We start from the raw sequence: 26,585 nt of genomic DNA, 5'->3' as shown, positions 1-26,585 counted from the left end.
GTTGGCTCTATCACACCTGATATTTTTCCCGTGTATTTCCGCCATTTTTCGACGATATCGGAATAACATATTTTTCTAAAATTTTCAATGCATTTCTGTTATGTCGCCTGCCATCTATTACCTGATAGAAAAAGTAAAGCCCATATGCATTTTGTCCAATCTTTATAGTTTTATGTCTTTGTATATTATATGTTTTTGGTCCCATCTTATTTTATTCAAAGACATAAACAAAGACATAAAACTGTAACGATTGGACAAATGCATATGCCCATTTAATTTTTCTATCAGGTAATGACAAGAATGCATTAGAAAATTTACATAAATATGTAAATGCGCGGACGAAAGCAACATATATGATATACATGGACTCAAAAATCTATTCCAGAGCAATTCCGTGTACATTTAATCGACAAAAATCAGCACAACCCCTATAAAAGTGCCAGCTATGTTATATTATAACATAATGCTATGTCACGATATGGTGACATAACATATTTTTGAACTACCAGCTACAAAGCAACAATGAAATATCTCATTATAACATAGGTCTTTGTATGTTAATATAAGATTTTGGACATTATTTATATAGATTTGTTTGATATAAATGAAATGGGGTGGCATTATTTAATTGGAATTAAACCAAATCGCGAATCTAATTAATACCTACACATTATTTTCCTCTGAATAAAATTTATTCACGAATGAAAGAAATATGTTATTGATGGTCGGGCCCAGTACCTACACATTTTTTCATTTATTTACTAGAGGCTAGACTGGCAAGTTAAAAAAATGCTTGAAACGCGTTTTTATGACTCGTCTTTGTTGACATTCATATTCGATCTTTCAGGATTGTGTTATTACAAATTTTTTGTTGTTTCAAATTGTTCTAAAACAACACTTACTATAACCGTATATTCTTGTACCATGGGTGGAGGGTATTATGTTACTATACAGAGAAGAAAACAAAATAATTATGACCGTTTTTGTATCAATGACACAAATTTTATTTGTGACGTAAAAAACTAACAAAAACATTGAAATTATTAGATGGGTACAAATTTCGATTAGACGATTATATTAAATTCATATCACTAAATTTAAATATACATTTCTAAGAAGACGGTGAATCAAACTATCTTCGGATGAGATAAATATTGAGAAATAACAAATATAACATTGCGGGCTAAGAGAATATCCAATAACAAGGGCTGGGTGTGTCGAAACTTTAATATAATCATATTTATCTAACTCAAATCCTGACATTAACCAGTACTAGTCAGACTGATCATTTACAATTTTGAGTCGGCTGGGCCGGCTAGTCAATCGGCGTTGCAGACGGCCATTGCCTCATTTTTCTCTTCCAATAATTCCTTGCCGGTCACGGCCATTTTTGACTTGGCAAAGTCATCCAAAGACAATCCCTGTACGATCTTCCACTGTTTGTTTTTGATTTCAACGGGGAAGGAGTAGATAACATCCTTGGGTGCATCGTAGCTGCCGTCGGAAATAACGCCCATCGAAACGTATTGACCGGGGGCAGTGCCGTTCCACCAATCATGCATATGGTCGCAAGCGGCCTTAGCAGCAGACATAGCCGATGACATCTTGCGGGCAGCAATGACAGCAGCACCTCGCTTCTGAACTGTTTCGACGAAAGAGCTCTTTAGGAATTCGGCATCTCCAACAGCTTCCACAGCGGGTTTTTCAGTGTTACCAACAGTTACAACGGCGTGACTGGCATCAGGAAATTGGGTGGACGAATGGTTTCCCCAGATGATAACATTTTTAACATCGCTAATAGGTACCTTAGCCTTGGCGGCAATTTGTGCGGTTGCACGATTTTGATCCAAGCGGGTCATGGCACTAAAGTTTTCGCGGGGAATAGAAGGTGCATAGAAGGAGCAAACAACTGCATTGGTATTTGCTGGATTACCAACAACCAACACTTTCACATCCTTGCGTGCATATTTGTCCAAAGCTTGGCCTTGGGCTTTGAAAATCTTCACATTAGCAGACAACAAGTCTTTACGTTCCATGCCTTCCTTGCGAGGCATAGCTCCAACTAAGAAAGCAGCAGAGACATCCTTAAAAGCTACAGCAGGATCGGTGGTTGGAACCACTTCCCGGAGCAAAGGTAAAGCACAATCAGCTAATTCCATAACAACGCCTTCCAAAACACCAACCATTGGAGGAATGTCCAATAAATGCAAAATTAGGGGCTGGTCTTTGCCAAATACTTCGCCACGAGCAATCATATAGAGAAGCGAGTAGGCGATCTGACCTGCAGCACCAGTGACAACAACACGGATTGGTTCAGCCTTTAAAATAAGAAAAACAGTTTAATTCAGATCAATATATGGGCGAAATTTGTGGTTTATTGTCTAAATATCATGCTAATTCGAAAAGTGTTGACATTTTTCGGATACCTTAATTTTTTTGTGTTGCTCTTGCGACTGCAAGGGACATGACAATAGGCTTTAAAAATTTGTCTTTGTGACGACGGCATCACGACAATTGCCAAATCGTTAATAAAAAGCTTATATTCTTGTTTATGTTCCCCTCTCTTATGCGTTTCTTTGGTTTTCAGAAATATTCATTTTTTTATTTAGATTTGTTCCAAGGTAAAAAAAATGCTAGCATTTACATGTTTTACATTACAGCATAAAAACACCATTTATTTGCTAGAGCAAAAAATGGCGATTGGTAAGGCAGATTAATTAAATGTGAAAAATACAGCTGGATTCTCTTCAAATGTATTAATATTGAGATCCTAATATGACTAAGTTTTTCATCTCAATACGCAAAAATGTAGTCTTCCTTAAAGCTCCAAATACAAGGCTACCATGAGAAAAAAAGTATTCAAGTGATTTTTATGCACTAGCTTGAAAACTATTGTTCAATGGGTAGACATTACCACAAAACAACAATTATGCGATTAAAATATCACGCTAAATCCATACCAATTGAACGGCCCGTTTTTTTGTAAAAAAAATATTACTTGTACTCAAATCGTTTAGGTTTTATTCAAATTTTGAAAACTTTCGTCCATCACCGAAACAATTTGATATGTCAGTATTTTCATAACCAGTATTTTGTGAATTTTTTGATTTTAACACATTGGGAAATATTCTGCTTGCGGCAACCCCAATAAATTACCAGTGCACAAAGCAGTGAAGTAATAGCATTTTTTTGGTATATTAAGTGTGTTTAAGGCAGCGTTCGAAAATAAACAGTATAGTACTGTAACGTAGTGTTCTGTACCGTTCCGAGGTGGAGGAGGACTAATACAATTCAATATTATGAAAATAAAAGCTGAATTTTTTTATGTATGTTTAGATTGATTGCGAAATTGAAGAAAGTAGAAAAATATGGAAACAGGCAGAGAGAATAAAAAAGGATTAAATCTGAAGTGATAATAATTTGTATTTAACCATTGAAAATTGAAATTTTCAATTCTTCGCGAAAAAGGGTATTTTAGTGTTTCCGTTGTAACGGGTTATTATGCAAATAATTTACCTGTTATTTTATGGTACCGAAAATCAATGAATGTAGGTGTAAAAACCAAATATTTTACAAAGTATGACTGAGTGTTTAAAATCAGTTTTATGATTTCGATTTTTTTAATGTGGTACATATGGTACACTACGATTTTTTAATAGCCCGACTGCGGTGCACTACGATTATTTAGCGCTCCAACTGCGGTACACTACGATCATCGTTGTGTTTCGGTACAGTATCACTAAAATATTTTTTAGTGGTAGTGTTTAACAGTTTGATACTGTACTGATACTGTACACTATGTTAGTGTGTTGTTTATTTTCGAACGCTTGTTTAAGGTGGACACTTTGGATAAAAAATGTAATACCAAAATATTAAAGAAAGTCCAACGAATGCGCTGCTTAAGCATCTGCGGCGCAATGAGAAAAAACACCAACTGGGTCATTAGAGACAATTCTATTTGTGCACCCAATAGATATTCAAATACGGTATGAAGCAGCCGTCGCGGCTTTAAGGCTCAGGGCAACGGACAAGTGGATAAGCAAAGGCCACGCTACATACCATCAACAAATTTTACAGGTAACAACGGGAGAATCAATTGAAAACTATGTATCGGACCGGGTATCTAAAACAATTGTAGCTTCATCTTGTGAAACATTAATCCCTACGAAAGACTCGTGGATCGACGGATTCCTACAGCAAATGCCGACTGGGAAATTTTGATTGAAGAACCAAATACCGTAATCTCTTTCCGCTTGCCCTCAATCCGATCCTTCAAGCGGAGGTCCGGGCGTTTGCAGAGTGTCTGAACTGACTTAATACCAACACGAGACTGGCTACGGTAAACGTCCTAACGGACAGTAAGACCGCTATAAAAGCTATAACATCCAAAGCAGTAACTTCAAAAACTGTATTGGAATGTATAAATTCAATCACCAACTACTCTCAACACGACTTAGTACGCATTATATGGGTACCAGGTCATACGGTAGTTAGAGGTAACGAGATTGCAAACTCTCTCGCTAAAACAGGGCGATCCCAATCAGATAAAAACGAAGAACCTTTTATTACTAGGTAAGAAGGAGAGGAAGGATGAGGTAACAGACATCCTTACGGGGCACCTGGGTCTAAAAGCTCGTCTGTACAAGATAGGATGTGCAGATAACAGCATATGCAGAGCATACGGGGAAGATGACGAAACATTGGAACATATTCTCTCCCAATGTCCAGCGTTAGCAAATATCAGACCCAATTCTTCGGGAGCGACTTCATACCAGACCTTAATCAGTGCGCACAACAGGCCTATGCTGGCATAAGTGTATGCCCAACAGGGGATGCGGCGAATTGTTTCGCACATCTTTTCAATCTAACCTAAGTGTGTTCAAAAAGAGCTCCAAATTCATTCTTAAGCGATCTTCCTGATGTATAAATTCTATAAAAGGTAATTGCCAATTTATTTTCAAGGCGTAGTTTAGCTATTTGTTTGATATAATGCGCGAAAGCCGTTTGAAACTGTTGCCTTAAATTATCCATAATATTAATTATCAATTTTTAATGATTGGTTTTATTCATCGATGTCCATCCATTCACGGTTGTCCTAGTAACACGACTCCCGCATAAACTTGTTCCCTTATTTCTTGATACCTACGGTCTTATTTCCACCTCAGAAAGTACTTTTTTAATTTATAAAAATACATTTCTATGCATACAAGTTCAAGTGCGAAATGTGACTCTCTCGCCTTCCTCCGATTTGAAATTGCTGGAAATTAATTCATTTTTCATTGCATTCTAGAGGGCATTTTCAATTTGTATGAATTTTGGTTTTGTTTGTATTGTTTCCAACTGTGTTGGAAAAAGCTTATATTGTAGCGTTTTCCGGTCTGTTTACTTTCATGCAAAAGAGGTTCAGATTTAGTTGACACACTGCACAGCACTGTGGTAATGTCGCATTAGCTTGTAAAATTTTAATGGAATAAGTACGAATCCCACGAAAGTAAGAGATAATCGTTTGGACAAAAGTTCTACAAACAAAGCCCTATGTGCAGTGCTATAAAGGTTGTGGGTACATAAGCAGTATTGAGCCTTCGTATGGCATATTTGTGACATATCATAAAGGGATGCAAGAGCCGCATTCGAATTTCTTATAATTTGGCATTAATATTTCAAACTGTTTATGTACCCACACCATAAAAGTATATATTTTCCATTCCTTTAGTTTATATATCGCGAGAGCAAATATGCATAACATAATTACAACGAATAAAAAACGTTAAGTTTAATACCCTCCACAAAAACATCTGGTTTCACACGTGTTCCACTTTAAACTACAATTACCAGTAAGACAGTCTTGATAATGCAGATAAACTTTTCAAAAAACATAAAGTGGGTGAGGCCTTTATATGGGAACGTTTATAGGCAGTTTTATACTACAAAAATTATCTATGGAGAGTCTTAAATGGCAAATTTGAAACAATTTCGTAGGTAAATGTGACTAGGACAAATACCAAGTTTTACACTAATTCTTTGGAAAATATGGCCTAAATAGTCAAAATACCGAATATCGGAATGTACCGTTATATGGAGGCTACACGAAATGGGACCATATTCTGCCACCGGATCCCTTTTTGAACAACAAATAACATTTTTTGAGCTCTACGTCAAATAATGTGGGCTGTGTCGCGATTCCAACAGACGGACGGACATCGTTAAATCAACTTTGAATTGTACGCTGGTCATAAAAATACATACTTTTTGGAGTTACAAACGGAATAATAAATTTAATATACACTACTTTTTAAGGTTTGTTTATTTTTAGGTATGTAGGATTATATTAATGTCATTAAGAAACGGTAAAAAAAGTTACTGTAGCGTTTTTCCAGGTCCCGCTACTGAAGCCAGGCAAGGATGCCAGTAAAGGCGAATCGTACAGGCCGATTTCGCTTTTGTCGCCAGTAGCAAAGACTCTTGAGGCTTTACTCCTCCCCAGCATTAGAGGAAGCTATGCAGTTGCCAACCACCAGCATGGATTCCGTCCACAACATAGTACCACAACAGCATTACACGCCATTTCCACACATATTAGTAGAGGACTAAACCAGAACAGGCCGTGTGACAGAACAGTGTTGGTAGCCCTTGACCTATCAAAGGCATTTGATACGGTCAATCATGCCACACTGTTTGAGGACGTACAGAGAACTACCCTCCGGCCAAGTTTGAAACGTTGGATAATCAACTATATGTGTGGACGCCAGTCGTACGTGGAATTCCGGAACAAGAAGTCCAAAGCCCGTAGAGTGAAACAGGGAGTTCCCCAAGGTGGGGTGATATCTCCGGAACTGTTTAACCTCTACCTTTCCGGAATTCCTCGCCCTCCAGACGGCATTGAGATCGTAACGTATGCGGATGATTGTACGATCATGGCGTCGGGTCCAGAGGTCGATGACATATGCGAAAGGTTGAACCCCTATCTCGCGGAGCTTGCCGCATACTTCCACGCGAGGAATATGAAAATATCCGCCACGAAATCAACGGCCACACTCCTTACCACATGGTCTGCGGAGATGAGAACACAGCTGAATGTTCAGGTCGAGGGGAATTTAATACCGACCACGAACTACCCCAAGATTCTTGGGGTAACGTTCGACAGCATGTTCAAGTCGTCCGCGCAAGCCACAGCTATCTGCGACAAGATGAAAAGTAGGAACAAGGTCCTCAAGGCGCTAGCCGGCAGCTCTTGGGATGCGGACAAAGAAACCTTGTTGACCTCTTATAACGCGATAGGTCGGTCTGTGGTCAACTATGCGGCTCCAGTGTGGTCTGCGAATACTAGTGCTACGCAGTGGAAGAATATCCAGACCTGCCAGAACGCTGCCCTGAGAACTGCGACAGGGTGCCTCCTCATGATACCAGTGGACCATCTACATGAGGAGGCGAAAGTCCTTCCCTTACGTCAGCATAATCATATGCTTTCGTTGCAGTACCTGCTTGGGTGTTACCGTGAGAGCCATCCCAACCATCACATGGTGGATAACTCTCCCCCACCCAGGCGTGTCAGGAAGGACATACATGATCTAGAGAGGGAGGTCCAGCGCTACAAGAGAGAGCCTCTAGATCAAGAAGCCTATCAGGCAGGTCTGAGGCGCATTCACACCGATGCAGTCGCGGATGCTATTAGCAGTTATAAAGTGAATGCCGTCCTCGGAGTCCACCCCCCATCCATTGCAGCCGAAGAACGTCAGCTGCCTAGACAAACCAGGGTAGTTTTGGCGCAATTACGTTCAGGATGGTGTAGTCGCCTCAATTCGTATTGGGCACGAATTGATGAAGATGTGCGTGACGCCTGCCCGGCGTGTGATACAGGCCCGCACAATACGCTACACCTTTTTAATTGCTCAGCCAAACCTACCCAACTCACTCCAGAAGATCTCTGGCTACAGCCCGTTAAAGTAGCCGAATTTCTAAACCTGGAGCTGGAACCAGATTAGCAGAACACAAACACACACATGTACTACTGCTACAACAACAACAACTGTAGCGTTTTTCACAAAATGAGTTATTTTTTTCCCCAGGTAAGGGTTTGTTGTCAAATTAATTGAAATTACTCGGCTAAAACATGGATTTTATATTATTTTAAATGTATGTGCTCTCAAAGAAATTGAAGAAGGTTACACTTTGTAGGTGATAGTGATGCTGAGGTCATCTAATATTCAGTCAAAGTACACCCAGAGAAAAAACAACTTAAAATCAAGAAAAAACAACTAAGAATCAAGATGATGATGAATGTTACTGTTGTACAACAAAACTTGCTGTTACCTGTATTATTCTACCGTGAGTGTGCCTGACTTCTGCCAATTTTGTGTATGTATTTATTGTGTTGAAAAATAAAAACAAAATATTTTCAAAATCAATGATTGGTTATTATTAATGATGTTAACCTCCACGCATTAATGATATTAATGACCAGATTTGCCACTGAATTGAATGATTGAACACTTAGGATCAAATTTTCGAGAGAACATCCAGGCATTTCATTCATCTTTCGCGCTATTTGACCCATTATAAAAATGAACAAAACATATCAAATAAATGAAGAAAACTTTTGCCGGGTTGACATAGTGTCTGTCTTGTTACCCTAAAATTTGGAACAATTGTTACAAATTGTTACTGGAAGTCGTCTGTTAACCCGAAAGTTCTGCAAGAGAGCGGTCAAAGAAAGAAATTTTGACAGTTCTTTCAGTGAGAGTTTGCAAATTCTTGCTGGACAAATTTCTTCTTGCAATCACTTGCAACTCTTGTTCTTCTCATTCAACGACATTTAATCAGATGTTTTCTATTGTTTGTTTATTCCTTTGTACTTTCAATTTGAATTTTTTTTTTTTGGAATTAGGAAGAATAATCGTTTTTGGAGAACAACTTTACAAAATGTTAAAAACGTAAATATTAATATGCGATAGGGAAATAAAAGGCTATTTCCAAAAATTTTAGACAAACGACATTAGCAACACGTATAAAGGAAACACATCAAATCTATCTTTCTTTCATTGCTCATATTTTTATTTTATTGCTAATTTCCTTGTATTTTGACGTATATGCAATGAAATTGGGAATTTAAATCTACTGGGTTTACAAAATCCGGTAAATTGAACTATAAATTTCATGAAAGTACTTTCGTCTGGTGTTGTGTGGATCTGTGATTTTTGTATTAAGTTACAAACGGAATGACAAATTTAATGTATCTCAACTTATAGGGGAAGGCATAAAAAATAGTAACTTAATATGCTTTATGCAATTATTTGGTTAATTTAAATTGAATCCCAAAACACCTTTTGCGGCTAAATACCTTTTATATACCGGTAAAAAACAAATACTGACCACATGAAAAAAATATAATCAAACTAATGATTGATAAGATAGTTATCATGGTGAAACTTTGGACTTGGCTAATGATATTGGTATTTAAAGTTCAAACGATATAAACGTTTGTTTTTCTTTTATCTGCGGAAATAATAACAAGCGTCGAAAGAAGGAAGCAGTACAACCACTTCTGGTACACAAAACCCGAAAATAAAGTCATTGTGCCTGCCATAAATAATGCGACAAAAATGTACACTCTCCCACCTTCTTTCACACAAGCATATTTAAAAATATACCCTGATATGCTGCTACAATCTGCTAAATCAGTGGGCGATTGTCTTGCATATATGTATATCACATGTTCGCATTAAGTATCATTCAAAGCAACAGCAAACAAAAAATTAATGCAGGCTAGCAGAAGCACACTTCATTTCATTTCATTTCATTTCATTTATTTACCTTACAAAGAAATATAAATAAGCCCACAGGGCCCATAACTTATATTATCTATCTACAATACCCTAACATAATACAAATTGAATGATTAATTCAAACTTAACAAATAACATATTAAACCTAATAATTTATCTTAATAATTCACGAGAAGCTCGAACCCTACACCTCGATTCACCATCACCAACTAAACAATAGTCTAGTAGAGCAGTGAAAAAGTGTAGCAGAAACGAGCTAAAAATAAGAGATAACTATTTTATTACTCACAAAACAGAGTATAAATAGTAACTCACATTATACCCTACAAATAAAATTAAGAAGATAATATAGTGGCTCCCCAGCCCAAACAAAAAGAAAAGCAAAAAGAAAGACCCATAATAAACCGACGCAACCACTACAAAAACATAGCCTACATATTTAGGCGAAGGTATTCAATTACTTTAACCCTAAACAGATAATTGGTATGGGCAAAAGTACGTAAGGCCAAAGGAAGCTGATTCCACAATCTCACCGCCCTAACCACAAATGATCTCTCACCAATGGAGGACGAAAACCTTGGACACAACAATTGAGGATTTCGAGATGATCTACAAAACAAAAAGTTGTCACGAAGAGGACAGTCAAAATTGCACATAACACTGTAATGAAATTGAAGAATACGAAGATCAATGTAGCTGCTAAATGGCAATCCCAGGAGATCATTAACAAAACAAGAAACATGATCACCACGACGCAAGCCATACACATAACGAACAATCGAATTTACCGCCCTACGGATACGTTGCATTTGAGAAGAAGTAGTACCGGAGACTACCTCTAGACAATAATTTACCTGCGATAGCAGCAAGGATACAACCACTCTCTTCCTAACATGACAAGGCAAATAAGCATTAAGACAATACAGCCTCCGCAGCTGAAACCTTATACGACAAAGCAAGGAATCAATGTGTCTCTTAAAGTCCAACTTCCGATCAATTATAACACCAAGACATTTCATTTCATCAACAAATTTCACTAACACAGAACCCACAGTAATATTAAGAGAACCACCATTACCATGATCATTGAACAGCATAGCTTTAGTTTTATTCCAATTAATCATAAGGCCATTTAGCGAAATCCACGACGAAAGAGACAAAACAATAGAATTAACCAACCCTTCCAACCCAGCAATATCAGCCTCTCTGAAGAAAACATGAATATCATCTGCATACAAAAACAGACAACACCTGTCATCAACAACTGAGTGCACAATGTCATTAATGAACATAATAAATAACAACGGTCCCAGTACAGAACCTTGCGGGACTCCACATTGGACACTACAAACTTCAGACGAAACACCCAAATGAACAACAAACTGAGACCTACCTTCCAAATATGAAGCCATTAAACGACACGCAGAAGATGAAAAACCAAACTTAAACCTCAGCTTGTCAAGTAAAAGGGAATGGTTTATCGAATCAAAAGCCTTTGACAAGTCAAGGCCCAATAATAACCCAACATCAGATGAATTAAATACATCTCTGATCATGTCAGTAAGATATAATAAGTGCGTGGTCGTACTACATCGCCGCCGAAAACCAAACTGAGAACTACTCAATAGCCTACGATCATCAAGGAAGTCAACAATCGCTTCTTTAATAATATGCTCAACGATTTTTGACATAGCAGGTAGAATGCTAATGGGACGCAGATTCGGCAAATCAAATGATTCACCAGTTTTCGGCACAGGAACAATTCGTGCAACCTTCCACGCCCGAGGAAAAGTAGATGTCATAAAAATCGAGTTAACAAAATGCAGGAAATGACAGGAAATGTATGGAAATATAAGTTTAAAAAACTTTACTGGCACGCCATCAACCCCCACAGCTCCCGACTTAACTTTATTTAATGACCTTACAACATCAGAATAAAATATGCAATAAAACCGAAAAACATCATCTCCCACATGACCCTCACTATAAAGAGACTGACCACGCTCACCCACAAAACCAGGATTCCCACTGGAAAAATAATGATTAGCAGCATTGACATCAATTGGTGGAGCTTCATTATCACTACCCAAAACACCAAACGACTTTAGAGATTTCCACAGCTGATTATTATTCATACGACCAAAGAGATCATTATAGTACTTACGCCTCTCATTCCTCATCACAGCCTTACAACGATTCCTATACATACAATATATTATTCTATTACCCTCCATAGGTCGCTTGCGCCACTCAAAGTACGCAAGATCTCTAAACATCCGTGCCGATTTTACCACATCAGATTCCAACCATGCATCATTCCTGGGGTTGACCTTACGAACAGAAACAGGAACGAAAGACAATAGCGCGTTAAACAACAAATCAAATAGTGAAAGTTGACAATTCACATCAGAAGTGGAATATAAGGGGTTGAAGTCAAAATCGGATATGAAATTTAAAATGCCCAACCAATCCGCTCGGCCAAAGTTACGATACTCAATAAATCTCTCCTCTGAAAATACAGGCAGGTTAAGCGAACCAAAAACAAAGGCATGGTGCGATATACCAGGACATCGACCCTGAGATGAGAAACCCAAGGACAAATTATCACTAGTAAGGCAAAAATCAATTAACGAGGTAGAGTTATGGGCCAAATCATAATGGGTAGGTTTCATGTTATGCACAATAGTTAGCCCCAATGATCTGCATAATCCTCTCATCGAAACAGAGTTCGAAGACACAAATAAATTACAGTTAAAATCGCCAAGGACAATGATATTAGAGAAGCGATCAAACAAACTCTCATGTACATCACAGAAAGACTGAACATCGCCATGGGGAAGATATACTACCGCCACAAGCAAAACCAATGCCCCAATATTCAACTCAACACACACCGACTCACAAACACCAAAATTATTTGAGCGAAAAACTACCTTATAAGGAATGCCACTACCAATATAGAGACATACCCCACCACCAACACGACCAACACGATCACTCCGCACCAGCTTATATCCTGGAACAACCAACGATTTCGATGAGACTGCAGAATTAAGCCAAGATTCAGTGACACCAAAAATGCTGATACCACTACCAACCAGCAAGGATCGAAGCTCATCAATTTTATTATTGAATCTCGATGGGCGAATACTTTGGCAGTTCAAGTGGCCATACGTTAGTTTACCAGACAAACCCTCAAATAAGGGTTTAAAAAAGTGAGCGTCATTAATTATGGGTCCCAGATTATCATCAAGTGACATCAAACCAAATAAAGGGGCTGGGGAGCAAAATTATGTAAATTCGATTTCGCATCTTAAACTAAAAATTGAAAAATATAAATATATAAATAAAAAAAAATAAATAATAAATAATAATATGAAAGATTATTTAGAACAAATAAGCAATAATTTGCATCAAGAAAACAATTAAATTGCCAATGAGATCAAAACAAAATTAATATTTACATTACATGACTACACTCCCAGCAGCATATCACCAACCAACGGAGCACCACCCGGTTGCAGAGGACAACTACGAGCAAATTCAAGAAGCTCTTGTCGCTCAAAAATTGTTTTACTTCCATCAGCAAGTATTACCTCAACTTGAGGTTCATCACTATTTAACAACCTGAATTTCTTAATCTTCTTCTTCTTGAGCAGGCCTCTGCAGGCAAAAACAAGACTAGATGCCGATTTAACAAGATGATCATTTAAGTAGATACGGGACTCCAATAGACAATTCTCCATAACTTCTTTTAGGGTTACCTTCCCTCTTTTAACAAATCGGCGGATAAGGGAATCTCTTGTCTGAATAGAATTAAACTTCACCAAAACCGCTCTACGTTCAGATATGTAACAGCACTGCTGCATGTCGCCATGAGATAGTTGCAACCCACACAAATTAGCAACTTTAACAACAAAGCTCCTGAGGTCTTTAATATTTTCCGGCAAACCTCTTATAATGATATCAGCTCTGTTAAGCCTTCGCTGGAGCACATTGTTAAAAGACTCAAGCTCAGAAATCCTATCAGCAAGTTTCTTTTCTGCTAACAAAGCCGTACTTTTAACTTCAGAGACTGTCATCTTCAACTCAACTACAGCCTTTTTAAGCTCAACCACATCACGCTTTACCTCAGATATTTGTGCATTATAAAGATCAAACAGAGCATCAGTTTTGGTACGGAATTCAGACAGACATCTAGCCATATACGTGTCCATTTGTTGTTTCATAGACAAAATCAAGTTATCCTGCAGCTCTCGCAGAGCATCTGAATTCCCAACAAAATCACACGCAGCCACACCAACTGTCTCATCACCACCATTCAAAGAAGCATCAGCTGTGGCACCAACCCTAGATGCATCAACTGCAGTGTTCGCTTTTGTTCCACGATCAACCACACCAGCGTCACCACTACCACCAGCAGCCCGAACACAGCACACACAAGTGTATCTGAGTTGCTTATTTATTTTAGCCTCAGCCTCAGAAATGCCAACGCAATCCAAATGGAAAAAATTTGCACAGCCTTTGCAACCAATTTTATATTTGGATTTGGCAATATGATCCTTACAAACATTACAGGTCAATAGCGACGGCATTTTCAGGATTACCTTGGCAGATGCAAATGAATAAAAAAAAAAGAGCGCCAAACGAAAATGCACAGCAACAGGTTAAAAAGGTGAGAAGAAAAACCAACTCCACCAAAAGCCACAGCTCCAGACCTTCAAACACCAATATCCAAAAGAAATAGTCCAGTCAATTTGTAAAAATCTCCAATTTTAAATATTTAATTATTTTCTTGACAGAGCTCAAATTTAATGCTTGTTCATTGCAGGGATCTATAGTTCGATCTTAATCCTTAGAAAACTTTTCCTTCAAGTTTTTGAACACTTTCTGATCAGCCCGCCAACCTTTCCTTTTACGAGACCTTGACATTAACAATTAGTTTTCTTCTATTTGTGTCAAGTTAATAGATGTTCAATCAAACAAGTTTTTTATCCGCTACAAATGTTCTTACAACAAAAACAACAAAATAAGGCATTATCGCAAGCGGACTGAACAACATTCCATAAGTTCCGTAATCAGCAAAGGTCAAATGAAAGTCAATTCTCCAGAATGCACTAAATCGCCTTTAAAGATGTTGTCTTTGTCAAAATCCAAGATGGTCTGCTAATTATTTAATTATTATTATGACGTTATATTTTGACAGCTTACCATTATGATACTTGTTTGAAGAGCTCCAGGTGAAATGCAAAACTGATTGATTTGGAAGTTAAGGGCACTATGGCCATATATATATCAACACCGAAAGGCCCTGCGAAGAGACAACGAAGCGCAATAATTTTACCGACGGCGGCGGCTTATCATATGTAAAAAAACCGGCGGCGGCGCGCTGTGCTTTTTGTACACAGTTGCCACAGTTAGTAGAATTCTACCAAAAATGGTAAATTTTTTGAGATTGGTAACTTGATTCTTATTTTTCTTCTTTGACATAAATAAACATTTCCGCAGCCGTCGTTTATATTTTGCCTTCATTTGTTTGCCTTTGTTTTTGAAATCAATACACTAAAAAATCTTACAATTATCAATTTTCTCTATTCTCGCGATCTTTTACTTTATGTTACCTTTGTGAATCCTTCAGATTCAAGTTTTTTGTGAATCAAACAAGTAGTACCAGCCCAAATAGGATGAATTCACGATTCAGTTTTAGCTATAGTGCCGATATATTTGTTTCGCCTGATTTTATATTTACGAACTTGGAATTAAAGGTCGCACACAATTTAAAAATAGCAGTAAAGTAGTACCAGCCCAAATTTAAGCCGCAATACGCAATATATAGGTATTGTAATAGGCATGATATACTTCAAATCTAATATTATTGTTACGGATGGCCAGACTAGGTATGTATAATGGTGTACAGCATCACATAGTCGGGCGAATATTTTTCTCACAACAACGTTGGCGATAGGTGGTAAAAGTGACATCATATTGTTTCTCCCGAAAATGATTTTATAAACCCTATAGTTTAAAAGAATGGGAGTTTCATAAAAGACCAAGGAACAGAATTGTGAAATGCAGAAACTGTCAACTATTGGGCCAAGGCAAAAAGTGGTGCTCAGTACGTACCAAGTGCGGCAATAGCGGCGGTAAGTACAAAATCCTCAACGGACCTCGAGGCAAAATAGATGAGATAGTGGAATTTATGAGTCGGAGCAAAAATTAAGATCGCAGCGGTGCAGGAAACCAAGCTGAATGAAAATTGCAGCCTACAACGTTGTTATGGTTACAATGTACTAAGGAAGGATCGCACCAGAAGTGGAGGTGGGGGATTAGCGTTCCTGTTACACCATTCTGTTCAGTACAGACCTATCTCGCTTGAGCTAGTCTCTAGTCACCCATACATGGAATGTATGGGGGTAGCAGTCAAGTGTGGAACTGCCGAGGTAGAGGTCGCCGATTAATAGCTGTGAACCGCGTTATTTGCCTGATATTAGCCCATTATTGGTAGGCAATAACCGCCTGGTACTAGGGGATTTTAATGCCCACTATGAGTTGTGGCGCTGGCAGAGCAGATTGACTGCTCCACATTCTTCACGGTTAACGAGGATGCCCCCCACCCGAATAAGGGGAGAGTGTCACAGTTCGCCAGATTTAACCATAGTGTCACCCGGTCTGATAAATGACGTGACTTGGCAACCCGTAATTTCTCTTGGCTCAGACCATCTCCCGATAATCGTCTCCATAAGCAGGTCGCCCGATTTCATAAAGGATGATAGGACCTCAGGAAAAAAGGATGATAGGACCTCAGTCACTTTTAACGACGTAACGGTGACTGATAAGAAGAGGTGCGCGGTATATTTTAACCGACAATTTGTCGAGCACCCCGAGAGCGATTGGGCGAAGCGAAGAGTACTACGTCGTATCAGATCTCTTCCCGCCGAGGAGGAACCACCACAGTTTACGATGGGTGATGTTGCAAATGTCATCCGTAACGCTAAGTCATCCAAAGCGTTGGGCCCGAAACCTGGGAAATGGGCCGTGTGGTCCCGCTACAGAAGCCAAGCAAGGATGCCAGTAAAGGCGAATCGTACAGGCCGATTTCGCTTTTGTCGGCAGTAGCTAAGACTCTTGAGGCTTTATAGTACGTTTATATATATGAGGGTTAACCCACTGGGTTTGGATTTAAATTGTCATATCCACTATTTTTACTTCAAATAAATCCTCTCAAAGTAGGTTAACCCTACAAAAAGTTCTAACGTAAACATGGCATTACTCCTCCCCAGCATTAGAGGAAGCTATACAGTTGCCAACCACCAGCACGGATTCCGTCCACAACAGCATTACACGCCATTTCCACACATATTAGTAGAGGACTGAACCAGAACCGGCCGTGTGACAGAACAGTGTTGGTAGCCCTTGACCTATCAAAGGCATTTGATACGGTCAATCAAGCCACACTGTTTGAAGACGTGTAGAGAACTACACTCCGGCCAAGTTTGAAACGTTGGATAATCAACTATATGTGTGTTGAGGTTCCTGGTTCATTACACCGATAGGCCAACAATCGATACCTCAACTATTGCTGCTGTCGACCAGAGTGATTGATCGCTAAGCTAGAAGAAGCAAGAAGCTAAACTTTGCCACAACAAAAAGAATAGTTTCAACTAATAAATATATAAATTCAGACCGTCAGAGTCTTTTAATTAAAACAAGTGTTTTATTGAAGCCTTAACCACCAGTGCCTTATTAGCAACACGTAAGGCTGGAAATACATAAAGAGCATATTTCGTTGGCTTAAGTCAGCGCTTTATGTATTTCCAGCTTAAGTATCGCCTGTATACTTGTTGTGTTGTCTAATATTCATAGTTTTGTTGTTCGTCTTTGTGCAACAAATAATACACTTTCGGATCTAAATCTACTCTGTAGATTTAGAACCCCTACAAGTCCATACGCCTGTATCGCAACTTGTACAATGTGTGAACGCCAGTCGTACGTGGAATCCCGGAACAAGAAGTCCAAAGCCCGTAGAGTAAAACAGGGATTTCCCCAAGGTGGGGTGATATCTCCGGAACTGTTTAACCTCTACCTTTCCGGAATTCCGCGCCCTCCAGACGGCATCGAGATCGTAACGTGTGCGGATGATTGTACGGTCATGGCGTCGGGCCTAGTGGTCGATGACATATGCGAAAGGCTGAACCCCTATCTCGCGGAGCTTGCCGCATACTTCCACGCGAGGAATATCAAAATATCCGCCACGAAAATATCTTAACCACATGGTCTGCGGTGATGAGAACACAGCTGAATGTTCAGGTCGAGGGGAATCTAATACCGACCACGAACTACCCCAAGATACTTGGGGTTACGTTCAACAGCATGTTCAAGTCTTCCGCACAAGCCACAGCTATTTGCGACAAGATAAAAAGTAGGAACAATTTCCTCAAGGCGCTAGCCGGCAGCACTTGGGGTGCGGACAAAGAAACCTTGTTGACTTCATATAACGCGATAGGCTCCAGTATGGTCTACGAATACTAGTGCATCGCAGTGGAAGCATATCCAGACCTGCCAGAACGCTGCCCTGAGAACTACGACAGGGTACCTTCTCACGACACCAGTGGACCATCTACATGAGGAGGCGAAAGTCCTTCCCTTACGTCAGCAAAATCATATGCTTTCGTTGCAGTACCTGCTTGGGTGTTACCGTGAGAGTCATCCCAACCATCATATGGTGGATAAATCTCCCCCACCCAGGCCTGTCAGGAAGGACATACATGATCTAGAGAGGGAGGTCCAGCGCTACAAGAGAGAACCTCTAGATCAAGAAGCCTATCAGACAGGTCTGAGTGGCATTCACACCGATGCAGTAGCGGATGCTATTAGCAGTTATAAAGTGAATGCCGTCCTCGGAGTCCACCCCATTGCAGCTGAAGAACGTCAGCTGCCTAGACAAACCAGGGTAGTTTTGGCGCAATTACGTTCAGGATGGTGTAGTCGTCTCAATTCGTATTTGGCACGAATTGATGAAGATGTGCATGACGCCTGCCCGGCTTGCGATACAGGCCCGCACAATACGCTACACCTCTTTAATTGCACAGCCAAACCTACCTAGCTCACTCCAAAAGATCTCTGGCTACAGCCCGTTAAAGTAGCCGAATTTCTACACCTGGAGCTGGAACCAGATTAGCAGAACGCAAACACATGCATGTACTACTGCTACAACAACAACAAAATCCTCAATTGAAAGTCAACATCCAAAAATTAGTGTGCCATTTACAACGAAGTGTAAAGCTACCTACAGGGTGAGTTGAAAAACTGTAAGCAACTTCAGACTCCCGTCATTTCTGTAACAACAAACAACAATAATGTTATTTCATTTACTCATGGTACAATAAGGAGGTAGAACAGCTAAACTGGTTAATAGCCTTAATGCGCGAGCCGCTATGTACAAGATTTTGAAAATATTTTTTTTTTCATTTTCAAAACAATAAATAAATACACAAAATTGGCAGAAGTCGGGCACACTTACAAAAAAATTGTAAACTGCTGATAGCTCTACCTTACCTTTTTATTGTACCATGCATTTACCAATGGTTTTTCGAAAAATATTACACTCAGGTCTGTTTTGCAACATAATAATGATTTGTCATGAATCAACCAGAAAGGTTGCTCAACTTGCAACTTAACTCAATGCAAGTCTGTACCGGAGACTTAAGGTAAGGTCACATTGGGCAAATATTTGACGAAAAATGTGAAATATTTCTTTGTCACAATCTGACCATCAAATATTATTTGACGGTAAATACAAAAACAGCTGATTTTGTGTCCATAATGTGAACACATATGATCAATTATTTGCTCTTTTTTGGTCAAACATTTATTTGACGGTGCAAATGATTTGTAAGGTCAAACAAGGAAAAACATCAGTTTAAAACATTGGGCAGCATTTTGCTTTAACAACCGGAGCATTTGTAACATGATGTTTAATGAATAAAATAAAACAAACGAATGCAATAAGTGGTTTTGTTTATTTGATATTTTTGAACTAACTGAATTTGAATGTTTAGTAAAAAATGTGTATATTTGGTCTGTTCCAGAACTGCCAGAATGTAAGTGTTTTTACTACGATAACCGATTTTCTCTTTATTATATCGAAGAAAATTGCGAAACTATTAGATTCTTGCAGGTTCTGGAACAAGATATAGGTAGATGCATCAACGCTTGAAACAATGATATGCCAAAAATTTTGAAATGTTTTGACAAAAATAAGTAGATTTTTCTATGTTTTCCTATACGGCGAAAAATCGGAGGTTGCAATGATATATATTTTTCAACAATTTTTACAAATTTCAATAATATTTCATTCATTATTTTCAATTCCAAAATTGTTTTGACAGTTTATTGTCCCAGCAGCTATGTCGATGTAACTACCTGTATTCTTCTACCATGATACAAACAAAAATGCAAAATAAAATTTTTGTAACAAGGAATTTATTCCACAACAGCTGGTCTTTTGCTTCCCTTCTCCAAATAAATTATACCCGAAACTACATTTTCTTTATGTCTCTCTTTCACTCTCTCTGTCTATTTCTCTTGGCCAAATAAATTTATGTTTCCTCACAGTTTGATCAAACAATTTAATGGGAAAATATATTTTACGAATGTGAACATGTGTCAAACATGTTTTCCCATAGCACTGTTTGACGCTGTTTGGTGGCTGCTTGAACAAACAAAATCTGTCAAATATTTGACTGTAATGTGAACATCGAATCAACTCTGTATGAATTTCACATTTGTTCAGTCAAATATGGGAAAACAAATTTCGATCAAATATTTGCCCAGTGTGACCGTACCTTTATAAAGCACATTTATACTATTGAAGATTAATCCATTAGGTATATTAGTTTCAGTAGATTAATCTTAAATCTTCTATTAGAAAATAAGAGTTTTCATATGTAGTCTCAAATTTTCTATACGTAGCAGTTGCACACATCATGTAAAGCATGGACGACATTGCAGTTGAGAAATACATAATTAAAGTACATATGTGCATTTTCGATCACAACGATCATTTTTTTATCGGAACAAAATAATTTAATCAAAAGTCTTGTTTGTCTATAATATAAAATTAAATTTGAGGTAAAAAGTCATCCATAAAGTATTATAATTTTTGAGAAAATACAATATAATCGCAATGATAGTAAGAATTATGAGTCATATGTAAAATGGCAATTTTCACATACACTCAAAAATACACATAAATAACAATAGTGACAGGACATAAGTAAACCCCTTATCGTTTGATACCAGCTAATGCTATGTTCTCATTACAAGTCCAATCACGTTGTTCGCTCTCAGAATTACGTACACGAATTAACTCGTTCATACGATACATTCGTGATTAATTTGGACAATTCCACTCCGTCGTTTCAATAATAGTTATACATATTTCCGTTCAATATTTAAATTATAAAATGGACAATTTCAATGCAAAAGGTAAGTAAAATAATTGTAATATGCAAATATATGCGTTCTTGTCAAATTTAGGAAGCCGAAAAATTCCCAGCAAGTGGGATGTAAGAGCCGAACAAGCTCTATTGGAAGTCCAATCACGTTGTTCGCTCTCAGAATTACGTACACGAATTAACTCGTTCATACGATACATTCGTGATTAATTTGGACAATTCCACTTCGTCGTTTCAATAATAGTTATACATATTTCCGTTCAATATTTAAATTATAAAATGAACAATTTCAATGCAAAAGGTAAGTAAAATAATTGTAATATGCAAATATATGCGTTCTTGTCAAATTTAGGAAGCCGAAAAACTCCCAGCAAGTGGGATGTAAGAGCCGAACAAGCTCTATTGGAAGTTTGGAGTAATTATATGGGCCAACTACGAGGATGTCGCAAAAACAGTCATATTCTAAAAGAGATGACCGAAGAATTAAAAAAAAATTGGATTTACATATACGGCTTGTGAATTACAAACAAAAATGCATAACATAACAGCGAGCTATAGGTATGTTTTGAAAGAACCGTTAATAATTTGTTAATAGTTTTTTTAGGAGGGAAAAACGTAAATTGGCACAACTGGGGGATCGCCATCGGAGTGGGACCTGTACAAGGATGTAGAGATCCTCCTAGCGCCGTGCAAGAACTTGAATACAGAGTTCCTGGTTGTGGATAATAAAGATAGTAAGTAGAAACGAATGCGAATACATTTAGAACGGACAAAAATTTAATGATTTTTGGTAGGCTTTCAATTGTTATTTTGATTTATCTCTTTTTACAGATGTTAATAGCATTTTGACGTGCGACGTACCTACCGTAGAATATTCACCCCCTTCATCACCGCCCATGATCACTGATCAATACATCTCAAATCCCCCAGACTACTCACCAGAAATGTCACAAGCCTCAACATTCAGCAGTCATTTCATATGCAATTCTCCAGATCCCCCAACAGAAATGCCTTCAACTTCATCATCATCCAGGAAGAGAAAAAGAGACAAATAATATGTAGAAAAAGTATAGAAAAAATAAACGTTTTAATAGAAATAGAAAAAAAGGAAGCAATTGAGGAAAGAAAGGAAATTTTTGGAAAGAGAGGCAGAGGTACAAAAAGCGTTGATAACATTTTTAAAAAATACTAAAGCATCTGAACCATAATGTTATAATTTCTATCTTTCTTTGTAATTTATTTGTATCTTATATGTTTATATATTTTTTTACTCAAATACATATATATTAAAAGCATAAAAATTATTACGTTGTTCAATTTGTACTTTGAAAATTATCAATCTTTACTCCATTGTTATTGTTTTTTCATATTATGGATGCATCACAAAATTTGAAAATATGTTTACGTTTATTCCGGACATGTTCTTAGATTCGTGTTCTAATCTAAAAATTTTCAAATTGCGTGAATATCTTGCTGCCACATTCATTGCGGTTCTCCATAGAAATATTATATGTCCTCCTCGGTATTATCATAACACGAGCTTTGTGCTGCAGAAGAAATTTTAAAGAATTAAAAAATTATGTTTTCCAAAAAATCGACTTATACTTACCGAAGTAAATTGAAAGTGCCGTTCTTATTTCTTCTGCATGACGACCAGTGCTTTGATCTGACAAGGGCATGATTTCGTCTGGGTACGAACGATATTTTTCAGACGCCTGCAAAATTTCCAACCACTTGCCGTTAACTACGTCATTATGATCACTCAAAAAATTATGGAGAGCGCAGGAAGATAATATAATTAAATTAGTATGTTTTAATGCGTTATCAATTCCCTTTCCGATTCTTCTAAAACGGCCTTTAAGATGCCCAAAAGCATTTTCCACAAACCTGCGGGATTTCAATAGGGCATAATTAAAACATTTCTGTTCCCGGTTTTGGCATAGTTGGAATGGATATGGCTTCATCAGTTTATCACTCAATTTAAATGCAGAATCTCCAATTAGAAAAAGGGGAACATCTACATTCGATATATTTCTTTTCATGTCCGTCAATAGTTTGCATTCTTCCAACTCTTTCTTCAGACAAGACCCTTCAAAAATTTGGGAATCATTTCAGCGCCCAGGACTTCCACAATTGACATAAATGAAACGACACCTTAAAGACTATTAAGGTTTATAACAAAAGTTAAAAATGTGTTTTACTTCGTAGTACAACTGAGTACCACCCTTTAAGGTTATAATAATCAGTAGCGTCTTCTTTTGGGGGATGAACCTCTATATGACAGCCATCTATACACGTACACATTACCTCTGCTAATTTTAATGCATGAATAACTTACCGATAGCACCAATACATTGAGGAAATCCCAAGGCTTCAAGTTCTTGTCATAGGTTTTCTATTTTATTCTTTGTTAATGGGAATTTTTTTAAGTACATTGGAGCTAAAACTTTCAAAATTCTAAAAGAATTGAGCAGACTGTGCTTTTTCCAATGCCAAACATGTTTCCAATTGTTCTATATTCTGCCGAGGAACCTAAGGCATATAGTCCTATTGCAACCCTTTTTTCTAGTGGTATAGCTGCCCGCATGTTCGTGTCACATTTGCGCAGGCCATGTAGTAACAGGCATAGTTGTTTGAACACCATTCGAGTCATTCGGAAATTGTTTTTAAAAAAGGAGTCATCACCTTTTTGGCAATCAACTTCCCAAAAATATTGAGATCGTTCCTGCAATAAATATATTTGTAAATTAAATATAACATGAAAGACAATAGCATATAGGATGGAGTCATGACAGAAGAATACAGGTAGATGCATCAACGCTTGGGAGCATTGATATGTCAAAAAAATTTAAATGTTTTCTCAAATATAAGTATACTTTTATATGTTTTCTTATACTATGTCATTCGGAGGCTATTATAATTCGCGTTTTTCAACATTTTTTACAAATTTAAATAATTTTTCATTCAACATTTTCAATTCAAAAATTTGTTTGACAGTTCATTGTCCCAGCAGCTGTGTCGACGCGTCTACCTATATTCTTCTACCATGGGATGGAGTAGAGCAAATGCATAATTGCGTAGTGTGGTGAAGGGTATAACAAAAACATATTTCTTAATTTTACCTTTCGCCAGCACAATCTTTCCGAGGCAAGTGATACATTGAATCCCAAGTCAACGTCCTAATATTGGAGCTGGATGCCCAAACAATGTCACATTTGCAAGTTTTCGACGGCTTATCACTAGTTTTTTTATTAATTCCTTTTTTCTTTCCATTTTGAGAAGAAAATACTCGCATTTCTTCAAAAGCTGTAATAGAAACTTTGAGATTAATATACGCTCCATACTATGGTAGAAAGCAATAGCCAAATAATTTTTACTTACCAGATATATGAACAATGTTTTATTCCTCCTTATTGTTGGCTTTTTCCCGGGAGCAATTATTTGAATTCTAATCTTCAAGAATCAAGTGATTCGTTCATAGTTAAGTGTCGAACGAGGAATAGAGAGCGAATCATGTACCATGTGAACTTCATATAAAGGAAGATATAAATGCACCACCAAGAGATGATGCAAAACGTATACAAATGCAAGTAAAGAAGCATAAAAGTTCGGCCGGGCTGAATTTTGAATACCATTTGAAATATTTAAAAAAAACTTCCGGAAACTACTACTTAAACGAGAACTGTTATAGGGAGACAAGGAACTGCTTACGATATTTTTTGTCATAGACTGAAGCATGGAACAATTACAGAAGCTAGAACAAAACTACACCCTAAATACAATTTTTTCTTTTAGTGTCCTTAAGCTGTAATTAAAAAAGAAGCTTGAAGTCATGGCTAGGCATATATTGTGACTTTTCATAAAGGGATAAAAGAGACGCACTAAAATCCTGCCGTTATTTTCCATTATAATTTGACATTAATGTGCCTAGGCATGACTTCAAACTTTTTATGTACTTGCACCTTTATTCTGTCAAAACATATACACCTTTTGTGTATGTGTATGTGTTGTCATGGTACAATAAGGAGGTAGAACAGCTTCGTAAAATTACAGAAATACAGCTCTGAGGCTATGCCCGCATCCTGTCAGAATTATTCAAAATTATATCCAACAAGTTGTTTTTATTTATTAGATTTTTTTTTTGGTAATTTCTAAAATAGCGCGAAAGATGAATGAAATATCTGGATGTTCTCTCAAAAATATGATCCTATGTGTTCAATCCTTCAATTCCATGGAAAATCTGGTTAATATTATCAATGCGCGCCCCGCAATTTAGGTTTCTTCCAATCATTGATTTTGAAAATATTTTGTTTGTATTTTTCAAAACAACAAATACATACACAAAATTGGCAGAAGTCGGGCACACTTAGAAAAAATTGTAATCAGCTGGGAGCTCTACCTTACTTATTGTACCATGTGTGTTGTTTTGAATAAAAAATACAATAATTTGTAATTATTTCAATTTCGGTTGCAAAATAAATGTATATTAAATCTTTTATATACATACAATTTTGGGATAAAACTGTATTGTCCTACCATTTTAGATTCAATCTTGTTGATAACTCCAAAATTCCATTTTAGTTGCGCGATTTTTTCTCAGTATAAGAATTTAGTTAAAAAATTAACAAAACCGACTGTTGCATATTTAAAAGTCTATTTGACATTATGAGACACTAGCACTGAGTTGCATTTTCTCAGTTCCTTTGAAGTTGAGCATCCTTTCTTATTGAGCCATGGGCTGTAGTACCCATTACGAACTCCAAATACCAAATTTGAAACAATTTCGATAAATACTGTCGCTAAAATCATGAAAATGCCGAATATCGAGAGGCACCGTTTTATGGGGGCTATACGAAAACGTGGACCGACATGGCCTATTTACAAACTTAACCTGCCTACTGCTAAACTATGCATGTATGCAAAATTACAGCAGACAGAAAGACGGACATCGCTAGATTGTCTTAGAATTTTATGCTGATCCAGAATATATATATATACTTTGTAGGGTCTATTATAAATATTTCGAGGACTTACAAACTGAATGACAAAGTTAATATACCTTTCAATAATGTATCAAAAAGCTAATATTGAAACAATAGATGCTGAAAAGCGTTATCCAAAGAAAATTTGTGCGAACGAAAGCTTGTCACTCACTTTCGTATCAGAATGCGTTCCACTAACATTCGTTCGTTCTTTCATATAACCTTTCGTGACTTTGTTGTTTTGTTTGTTTTGTTGCTAAATATGCCTTTAACAATTAATCTCAAAATTAAACAAAAAAGCGACATCAACACCACGTTAGATAATATATTCGTATATTTCATGTTTCCTAAATTTGCAAAATGTA

At 37.4% G+C, this 26,585-nt stretch overlaps 1 protein-coding gene and 2 long non-coding RNA genes across 3 annotated transcripts; 1 reads left to right on the top strand and 2 right to left on the bottom strand.

Annotated features, from left to right (window-relative positions):
• Nucleotides 1–971: 971 nt before the first annotated feature.
• Nucleotides 972–15,151, bottom strand: LOC101889109 (malate dehydrogenase, cytoplasmic). Its single transcript, XM_005177981.4, has 2 exons — nucleotides 14,994–15,151; nucleotides 972–2,318 (listed from the first exon to the last, which is right to left on the bottom strand). The coding sequence occupies exons 1-2, from the start codon at nucleotides 14,994–14,996 to the stop codon at nucleotides 1,320–1,322; spliced, it is 1,002 nt and encodes a 333-aa protein (XP_005178038.1). The 5' UTR covers nucleotides 14,997–15,151; the 3' UTR covers nucleotides 972–1,319.
• A 158-nt stretch (nucleotides 15,152–15,309) lies between these two features.
• LOC131804855 (uncharacterized) lies at nucleotides 15,310–22,528 on the top strand. Its single transcript, XR_009343363.1, has 3 exons — nucleotides 15,310–21,539; nucleotides 21,591–21,972; nucleotides 22,070–22,528. It is a non-coding gene; the product is annotated as an uncharacterized LOC131804855 (long non-coding RNA).
• LOC109611713 (uncharacterized) lies at nucleotides 22,529–26,245 on the bottom strand. Its single transcript, XR_002194064.2, has 5 exons — nucleotides 24,620–26,245; nucleotides 24,361–24,544; nucleotides 23,577–23,963; nucleotides 22,848–23,526; nucleotides 22,529–22,785 (listed from the first exon to the last, which is right to left on the bottom strand). It is a non-coding gene; the product is annotated as an uncharacterized LOC109611713 (long non-coding RNA).
• Between the last annotated feature and the right edge of the window lie 340 nt (nucleotides 26,246–26,585).

The sequence above is a fragment of the Musca domestica genome, unplaced genomic scaffold (assembly GCF_030504385.1).
Source record: "Musca domestica strain aabys unplaced genomic scaffold, Musca_domestica.polishedcontigs.V.1.1 5, whole genome shotgun sequence".
In the NCBI taxonomy this organism is placed as follows: domain Eukaryota; kingdom Metazoa; phylum Arthropoda; class Insecta; order Diptera; family Muscidae; genus Musca; species Musca domestica.
This window is presented reverse-complemented; position numbering and strand designations above follow the sequence as displayed.